At 44.9% G+C, this 9985-nt stretch overlaps 1 protein-coding gene across 1 annotated transcript in view; it reads left to right on the plus strand.

Moving 5' to 3' along the window:
- T265_02259 (hypothetical protein) overlaps positions 1–2328 on the plus strand; it is a gene marked incomplete at both ends in the record, with an annotated part of 5993 nt that extends 3665 nt beyond the window's left edge. The window contains one exon of the mRNA XM_009166463.1: positions 620–2328. Coding sequence (XP_009164727.1) covers positions 620–844 — 225 coding nt within the window. The remainder of the gene's footprint in view (positions 1–619) is intronic.
- Positions 2329–9985: the final 7657 nt, after the last annotated feature.

The following is a 9985-nucleotide window of genomic DNA, read 5'->3' on the forward strand; positions in this document are numbered from 1 at the left end:
GCCATTCTAGAATATCTTTGAAAACAGCATTTTTATGGTTATTCAACACAAACAGGAGATGCAGTAATAAGGAAACGAATGTCAGGCAATCTTTAGTGAGTTGCCACTACCGAAAATCTGTTCAAATGTTTCGAAGGTTTTAGATGTGATTGTTTACCGAACTACGTGTTGTTTCCTTCAGACAATCACACAACTAATCAAATTGTGGTTCTGAATAGTCAGAGGGCTTTGTCAACTCAGAAGTCCACGGTCCAGGGGACCTGATAGTTTTCAGGCTATGAGCTTGAGATCTTGCATCGTATACTGGAAACATTAGCCACCCGAGTGTCTCCGTCCTTATTAGGACACGCTAGATGGGCGTAGAGGGATCGAACCATAACCTTTTGATGGAAGGGTACAGTTAGGTTTAGGAGGAATGCAGATATTAATGGTACACCTCAGAATATTTTATTAAACAAACGATTCCAGGCCCAAGTATTGTAGTGATGCGAGTGAATTTGACATATAAATGTGGATTATTGTGCGTCTGTACGTGTGCGTTCCGTTGTTTGTGTGAACTCCAAGGCTATAATATATTCCCCATCAAAACTGACTGCTTGAATTTCTTTCAACATTACAGCTTATTTCACAGTCACTGAGTGAGTCTGCTGGCAAGTTCGTTGCTGGATGCAAAGTTACCCTGGGCGACCTCTGTCTGCTGGCATGCTTGGATCACGTGGACAAAGCGGATCCTGAATTTCTGAAAGAGAAATACCCCAAACTTCTGGAGTGGCGCGAAGCCGTGTTGAAGGAGAAGCCAAAGCTTGCAGATTACATAAAGTCACGTCCTGACACACCTTTCTGATTTTTCATGGGAAGCCATTAAGCAAACACTTGAATCATTGTCGTATCATTGCTCCATTTGTTCAGTTTAGCTTTGGGTGTTTTTTCTCTCCACTGATCCCTGATAAACTGTTTTTGACTTTGACCTTTGCAAACTGTCTACATTGAAACATGTGTTGCAGTCGGAAGACACACGTATAAAATGTTTATATTCTGATTATGCCTGTGTCTCTCCAAGGGACTCCATCCATCTTGAGGGACCAAAAACAGCTGACATCTTTTTTGTTTTAGTCAGTCCCAGCGAGGACTTTAGCAAAAACAACCATAAACAGACAAACTTCAAATGTCCTCTCATGATCCTTGATATTTTCTGATTATCCTGTCTCCAGATGGTGGCATCATTGCCTAAATATTTTTCCCACTCACGTAGTTAGGATGAGCTACACTGAATTCAGTCCCAACGAACTCAAAGAGCATGACTTCCAATCAAAAAATATCCGGAACAAGTACAACAGACTGCACGAATACTTGCTTCAAAGAGGCTTAATGAAACGGGAGGACACAGTTCAATGGATGATGGCTAACAACATTCTCAGGAATCGCAGGATCTTCAATCGCTTCCGTTCCACTAAACAGTAGTTGATATTCAGGTTGTGTCCGAGACGTGGATACAACAATGAATAGGGGCCACTACGCTAGTAGAATCCTATGTGTATCAGATCAATATAACTAGAGTTTATAGTAGGGATAAAGATGGTCCCTGGATGAAGTTATGCCCACTAATGCATCCGCAGACATGTTCCAGTGATCTGATAACCCCAATCAAATCGGCCTTCATCCGGCATTGAGTGAGAAATACGACAAAATGGGGAAAATATCGGGAGACGAGTTTGTTAAAGCGATTCTGTATGCTTGGAATCGAATGCAGCTGGAACTGATAGTTGGAAGTCAACAAGTTTACGGTTTTGTTGACCTGGGTAGACAACATTTCGAGATTTAGGAATCCCCGGTAAAATGGATGAATTTTGGTATGAAATCACATGTTTGTTCACTCCGGTTAGCGACCACGGAGAGCTTTCGGACAGAGATGATCTCACGAGCGAAAACAATGTCGTCAGCGTGTCCGGCTTACACTCGGAGTGCACGGTTTAGAATTATCGTGTCTACAACCTTCGTATCAAGTAATGTTCTACACTTATTGCCAAGCCAACGAGTGAAGTAACTGAGAGAAATTTCTGGCAATCGTACGATTCTATGCTAGTAAAAGGAGTTCCTTAATTGAAACAACATGCCAAAGCATTATAATAATGTGATGAACATGACTGCTACTCTATTCATTGCTCTACTTACTGTTCTCTTGTTTTAATATTCCATATGCTGTACATATTCGCCAATTCGAATACATACGTGCTGGTTGTTACGCTGCGCTGAATTCTGGATTTCTAGTCCGTCTGGTTATACCGATATACGTACGAAACTTAATTCTCACAAATAAACTGCCTTTTGAATAGCACAGTCAGTTTTTGATAACTGGTGTCAGCAGTTTAAATTTTTGTTCGTCACTGTGATAGCAGGGTTCGAACTAGCCTATCATGAATGAACAATTGTTTTCTCAACAACATTTCTAAGCACCACGATTTGTATTCTTAGTTAAGCACGATTCTTCCATTCGAGAAGGCTTGGTACTCCCGATTTCAATAGTTGTTTGATTCTGCAATTGAAGCCATTCTATTCTGGAAAGCTAAAAATTGTGGAGTTTGACATAGACTAGTAATTTCGTTCATAGCCACACCACTCTCGTTTGAACGGCCATGTTCCTGTTCTGGCGTAAGTATTCCGGTGAGTCCACAACAAAGGGAAGCACTGGACTCGTGTTTCGCTCTTATTAGAGCTCATCAGCAGTGCATATCCAACGGCCATGCCGGGATTTGAACCCCGGACATCTGACATGCGAGGCGAGCGTGTAACCACTACTCCACCAGCGCACGTTGGACGCATCTGAATTATCACGTCTAAACGGGCGAACGTGTTCACACTTGAGCGATGTGATTGGTGTGCCCGACTGATCGAACGACGACCCAGTAACTGTCCTGGTTGCGACGATCGATTAACCCACCAGTCAAGACTTCCCAGTCAGGTAGCGTGGCACACGCTTGAACCCCACTGGGCAAATTTTAGGTTGGAATTTTGGGGTTTTGCGGGATATGTATAGTAATTCCTGAAGACTCCTTGACGGATTACTACCGGTTTCGCCTTCCATTGGGCTCAGTAGACCGGTGTAATCCCATAGGCCTGTTTCATTTTTGGAGGAAATCACCAGGAGTGCCCATCTTTCTAACCTGTCAATGGATTCGAAACCATAAGCTAGCAGCTAAATCTGCATGTGTTGAACATAACCAGCTGCGTAACAACTTGCCTTAGTAATTTATGGACAGCTTATAGAACCACCCAATCTTTAACCCACAGTGAACGTCCACAGTGTGAAAACTAGCTGGAACGCTCACCAATATCAGTAATTATGTAGTCTTGGAAAGTTCTTTTCATCCTTAAGTCCTTCACTGTTACTGTTATGATTACTTTTCACTTTATTAAGAAAAACTTGACAAGGGCCTCACTCTTCACTCGTATTCGGAGTCTAATCTGGTCTCGCCAGTCATTTAGCTAGCTGGTTCCCCTGCCATTGCACGTGCCGGATTGTGAAGTCGTACTCTTGTAACCGGAGAGCCCAGCGCACCGGCCTTGTGCGAAGATCCCCGGTTATTCTGATCCAATCAACAGGTTTCTAATCGGTCTTAATGGAAAGTATTTGCCACGGCTAGGATGGCCCTCATTTATCCGGGGCCCAGACTGGGTCATAACTTGTCACCGGTCTTCCCCGCTTCAGGTAAACCACGGATTATACGTCATTGAGAAAATCCGCTCCGAAAATTATCCGATCTATGTCTGGACTGATCAGGAAATCGTACTACACTGAACTTTTGCCTGGGCGCATTCAATGCATTGGCCATTCATCAGTTTTAAGCCGGTAATAATCCACTTCTCTGACGGTCTGCATTTAGCCTCTCCTCCTACCTCAGTGGCAGCCCTCCCACTGCCTCAATTAGGAGCACCTTCATTTTCCTGTCTATGTTGATAACGGTCTGTATTGTAGTATATATCACAGCAATAATCAAAACCCACCCGGGAAAAGAGGTGTAATCGAAAGCGTTATTATTTACAGGCGGTCGGATTCGGCGTCATTGATTCTTCCAGTGGCCAAGCATGGCACCGGCTCGTTCGAGTGTCTCCGTGATTCTGCCCTCAGGTGCGCAAGCTATGCAATCAGTTGATCCACTCTGGTCTACAGGTTCTTTACTGTTGAACCCTTTCCTTCCCCTGCGAATGCAACGTGGCCAACAGTACCTCGGCCAGTGCCCATTCACCACTTCTTTTACGCTCAAATGGCCCGTTGCTCTTGCCAACCGCAACTTAGCAACAAGCGCCGGTTGCACACTTTCAAAGAACTGGTTAGACATAAACTGCTGGCGAAGGACCGAAACCATTGATGGCAAGGAACAATCATAACGGAGAGGAACACGGTCTGCTCGCGCCCAGTCCTCTTCAGGCTGCCTCGAAACGCCTCACAGCCCGGCAGCCGGCAAGTAGGCCGAACCCGCTGCAAGAGCTTCTCTTGAGTCAGCTCAGTATAGCTTCCAAAGGCCCCTTTCGGCCGCATCCGAGGTCACCTTAGCAAGGAGTCTGAGAAACGTCTAGTGGTCTGGCTACCCAATAAGTTAGTTTACCAGGAGTGTGTGGCAAAGAAATAAAAATGATTACGCTAGGTTGGGTACACAAAAATAAGGAGATCAGACGGAACAGACTCATTAACAATTGTTCTCTTTAAAATAGTTCGTCGTTGGTCCAGGTCAGCGAATAAACAATAATCCAATTATGTTGGTCCAGAGGTCTTCTTCTGAACAGTTCCCACATATAATAGATTCCGCAGATGTCTGAATGTTTTGGTACCAGAGTTAGTACATGAGACTCGCGAATGACCGCTGCAAGCGCGAGCGAAATCAGAAGAGAGAGAGTCGAAGCACGTGACCACGCTTGTATTCTGTGAAATTGTACAAGTGCGCGTTTTTGTAATTTTTCGTATTCAAACAAAAGACGATTATGCAATTGATGAAATACGCAGTGCTATAATGGAAGTAAAATAAATGTCCAAACGCCACAGCGTTCTCCAGTGCTGCCGGCTCAACCCGTTTCATCCATCCGCCTTATCAACATCCTGGAATTTTCCCCCTTAATATCAGTACATATCCACCGTTAAATTTTGTGGCCACGTGGTCTTCATTTCCATCCTGGTCAAGCACCAAATGCCGGGAGGTAAGCTTTTTTCTGGAAAATTATTTATTAGCGAACTGAAACTAAGCGTTTAGATGGTATTAGACAGGGAAGCAAACGTCTAATATTCACACAGTCTTTAAAACCCTGACATTCTCATGCGTTATCTTGAACTTTTTCGCTTATTGTTTGATTGCAATACACTAGTGAGTAAAAACCGCAAGTTGGTTCCGCCATTTCTGTAACAAACTTCATCCTCCATTAGATAGGCGGGGTGGTGCTTGGACGTCAAACCGGGGACTACTCGCGTGATTCGTCATGTATACACCGTAACTCCGGTAGGGATAATAAGGTTTGTCGGTCAGTGGTGGCAGACATTTTAGCTCACGAACACGAGGGGTCCACTGTGTACCAGCATGGACAATACTAGGCTGCAAAAGACGAGGATAGATCTTCGGATGTAAAAAAGGATGGATGTGGTACAACTGTATTTTGCCATGTGAACCCAACAGCACTAAAGTTTGGGGAGAATACCAGGGAAATCTTATGGGTCACTATTCATTAGTGCAAACTGGAAGTACATGGGCATTGTTTTCGCCCTCACCACGGGCTTATCAAATTTGGGTATTGCAAGTGAGTTTCTTCAATCCATTTGCGTGCATTAACGATATATTGCTCATAATTTTTCGATCGAATAAAAGTTCAAGGTCACGGACCTTCGGAAAAAATCGTATTTTATTGCCAGCTTTCGGGGCAATGCACGAAATCAAACTATAGCAAATATTGGCGTTCCGCGGTTTGTTTTTAGTGTGAAGTACCACCTAAAGTATACCTTATGCAGTTTCAACCCAGGTTTCGCTTGTCACCTGTGCAATTTTTTCAAAGAATGCTCTCGCCCTTTAATGTATTTACATGGCCAACACGTGTCCTTTCGTTGAAATTTTCACTGTAACATAACCTTTGCGTAAAAATTCTGTCAGCTGGCACTCAATTCCTGTGGTGCACCCAGTCTCAATGATGAGAGAGATTAATACAAACTACTTTCTACAGCTATTTATGGAACAGGTGTGGGCAAAATGGGCGCCTATCAAATGTACAACGTGGCATGCAATGTCAAACCCGCAAGGTGAGGTGGCACTTTGAACGTACGGGTTTCCAGGACGACCAGATAAGCCAGCTAGATAACTTGACCCGTTTATGAGAGAGATTAATACAAACTACTTTCTACAGCTATTTATGGAACAGGTGTGGGCAAAATGGGCGCCTATCAAATGTACAACGTGGCATGCAATGTCAAACCCGCAAGGTGAGGTGGCACTTTGAACGTACGGGTTTCCAGGACGACCAGATAAGCCAGCTAGATAACTTTCGTGACCCGTTTGCTCGCACCAGCTGCCTCTACCTTAAGGATCTTATGCAATCTGTATCTAAAATGAGAGCTACCAAAATCGGGACAAAGCCCCACTTCTGACTCAAAAGGACTGGTGCGAATGTCCTGTTTCAGTCAGGATACTCAACGCAAAACCGGTGGTTTTTTGTAAAGCTTTCGATGAAGAAAACACAATGAACCAAGCAGCCTTGACGAAAGACAATTGTGAACTTTCGTCCTTGAATGTGTACCCAGCGCTACACCCCCCAAGTCCGCTTGTTGCAGAGAAGGTCATCCAGCTCCCCGATGCGGAAATAAAGATCGTTACAGAGTTTTTAATGGGCAGAAGCATGGGAGCGAGTGGACTGATAATCTGAATATCACTTTCAAGAAAAATCACACCGGCGAAACTTGCACAGTTGCTCTTTGGCGATGTCTTCACAAGCCCTGAATAAGGATCTCTTAACGCAGAGGGGTTACGCGGAATGGAAAGCTTCTAATCACCCTTTCCTCCTTATCTGCCATATAGAATATGCTGAAGCGGACTGTTAGAATTCAAAAGCCTTATCGAACAATCTAGCGTCTATCCGAGGATCGCCCTCTAGAAGCGTGAAAGCTGGGCCAGATCACTCCTCGATGGGAGCCGCGAAAAAAGCTTCCGCTTGGCTCAACTCCGCCCACCATAAAATTATGGCCAAACCGATGTGAGGCATAAGTTTGCGCGCTTTCAAATGCAGGCTGATACAACCACTAGGGACTTCTGGTTGCAAGTGCTACCCAGCCACTGCAGACCCCTATTCTACCAAAGGCAGCTATGCTTGAGAAGGGGCATGACTCACGTGATAGCAGCGTCCAAAGTACGTAGAGCTAGCATCGTTCATTCATGTAGCGAACGATAACGGCACAGCAGTATACTCCATGCACAGATCACGCCTTCTGAGCTGGATTAGGTCAATTGTAAATAAACAAGCGACGAAGCATGCTAACAAATCAACCACAAGCGTTGACCTAACCATCGAAGAACAGGAATATGAAACTGACAATCGTCAGCCTTAAATAAGTCAAACCTGGCGTGCAGCTATCAAGTCTGCTAAAATCTCTTGGGGAAGACTTCTGGGCTCCCAACATTAAGAGCCAGAAGAGAGTGCTGTAATGCTTCCCCACAAATTGCCCAAGTCCTCCAACAAAATTCACGATGTTGGGCAGTCAGTTTGCCTTGTACGACAGTTCATAGTCGCACGTACCGAAACCTGTCTCACATCTGATGTCGCTGACGTGGAGGTCTCAATACACAGCTGGTATATTTTTTGAGCTGAGTTAAAATTTGGAGGGCTAGTGGGGTTGCTTTATATTTACGTGGGCCATGCTCATCCCGATAGTCCTCTCCAGTACAACTCTCGCACCGCTGTGCGATGCACTATGGATCCAGATCTCTCTCTCAGCGTAGTCTACCAACGCCCCTCGAGTCCACCGAACGATGACCAGTTCCTCATACAGACCCTCGAACAACTCTCTTCCAGGTTCCACCTTACGAATCTCTTGCCGGTATTGGATTCTACGCTCCCAGGTCTTCCTGCTCCAGCGCGTTGGATTAAGTGACTAGCTGCGACGACGCTTACCGAAGTCGTTCAATGGAGCGCTTGGATTGGATATGTCGGCGCACCCACCAGATTTTGCGCAGACCAACCAACATCCTTGTCGGGTTTTGGTGTCAATAAACAAAGACGCTTCATTTTTCAGGTCCCAACTAAGATTCTACAGGAACAAAGCGACTGCCATGTGCTCGGTTTTTATTACATCTGCTACTGAGCAATAAACCCGGTACCTCAAACAAGGTTTCAACACACGGGATGTTCAGAATTCTCAGAAATTTAAAATCTATCTTGACCGGCTTAAAATGGGACCAGCTTCAACGAATAAGGAACACTGGCCACTGTCCAAAAAATCCGCAAGGCCGACACGGTTTGGGTTGCAGAGAAACCAGGGCGCGGTCAAATAGGAGTAAGAATGCCTGAAGCAATTAGGTGTTTTCTGGAACAGAGGTCCCTAATATTTATAAGATAGCTACAGAGGAACAATTTAGTACCAACAACTTGACATCTCCTGTTCCTTTCCTGTTCCGAGTAAAGTGAAGCTTGACCCACTCTTCTCGAGCCCTGGTCCACATTGGAGTTCCTCAGCTCTTCGCCTTGAGGCCAATGCTATTCCTGTTATACGTCAACGACCTTCCAGAGGTTCGTCTATTTTCGTGTCTACTTTTTGCAGATTAATTGGAATCCTGCCCTCCAAATGGATGTAGACGGCGCAAAGCAGTAGTTGGTGGTCTTGCGCCCTCCTCCGAATGACAAAAGATGCGTCCATGTCATTTTGAGTGGACTCAGCGAACTCCTTTGTCGTGTATGGTAAGAATGAACCAGAGGACATAACGAGGATGGATGCCAAAGACAGTTTGAGTTACTGACTCCCTTCAAACGTTTTTTCACGGCACCACAAAAAATCGGCTCAAGAGGTACGATGTTCTACGGATGACTTGTCACACCTTTCCGCATATTATTCACAAGGATTTTCAAATAATCTATGGAATCTATGTCAGACCGCTTCTTGAATATGTCAACCAAATTGTCCACTCAGGACGCAATAAGAATGTAATCCCTATTGAGCGTGTTCAGCAAGCCGCTACGAAAATTGTTACGGGCCTTAAATCCGTGGACCATGAAGCGCATCCAGGCGCTTGTCCTCTCCCCCTGGAGTATCACTGCGTCTAAAATTTTCTGGACTCGAAGTGCACAGTTTCATTGGACAACAGATTTTCTCATTTCGGTTATGTGGTACATGGAATAACCTTCCTCCAACGGTCGTTAGAGATCCCCTTCCACGCTACATCCGGCAATCGTTTCAAAGCTCTATTGGGTGCTTTTTCAATGCAACTTCGTACGCTGGAAGGCTTACATTCCCGCTCCGAGAAAGTGAGAGCAGTGCCACACACTTTTCCGCCTGTCCCTCTTGTGTGAACGCCAGCCACTGAACGACGAGAACAGAACCGAGTCGGGATGTTTGGGTGGAAGCATCGGTCCTGCGTATCAATTCGTCATCCGCGTTCCAAAGTGCTGATGTTGCTGATGCATTTTTGGCTTTCTCTGCTCGTTAATTCAATCATTTTTTATATGACACTCTTGTGAACACCTTTCGTCCTCTCCAAAAATTATCAGAGAGTAAGCAAAACTACAAGAACCAGTGATTTTGATTTCCTCACTTCAAACAACGCCTTGGTGAGGCTTCTCATCCCCATTCGAGCCCCTTAGCTCCAGATAATTACTAATCTGATCAGTCTCATCTCATTTACGCAACAATAGCCAGCTTTTGCTTAAACCTGGGGAGCTTAATTTTGATCCGCACCAATATTATCATTTTCTTGAAATCTTACGATCGTTACACCATCTTCCGGTAAGTCACAGCGAGACTATCCGC

Source organism: Opisthorchis viverrini, assembly GCF_000715545.1.
Source record: "Opisthorchis viverrini unplaced genomic scaffold opera_v5_26, whole genome shotgun sequence".
NCBI lineage: Eukaryota > Metazoa > Platyhelminthes > Trematoda > Opisthorchiida > Opisthorchiidae > Opisthorchis > Opisthorchis viverrini.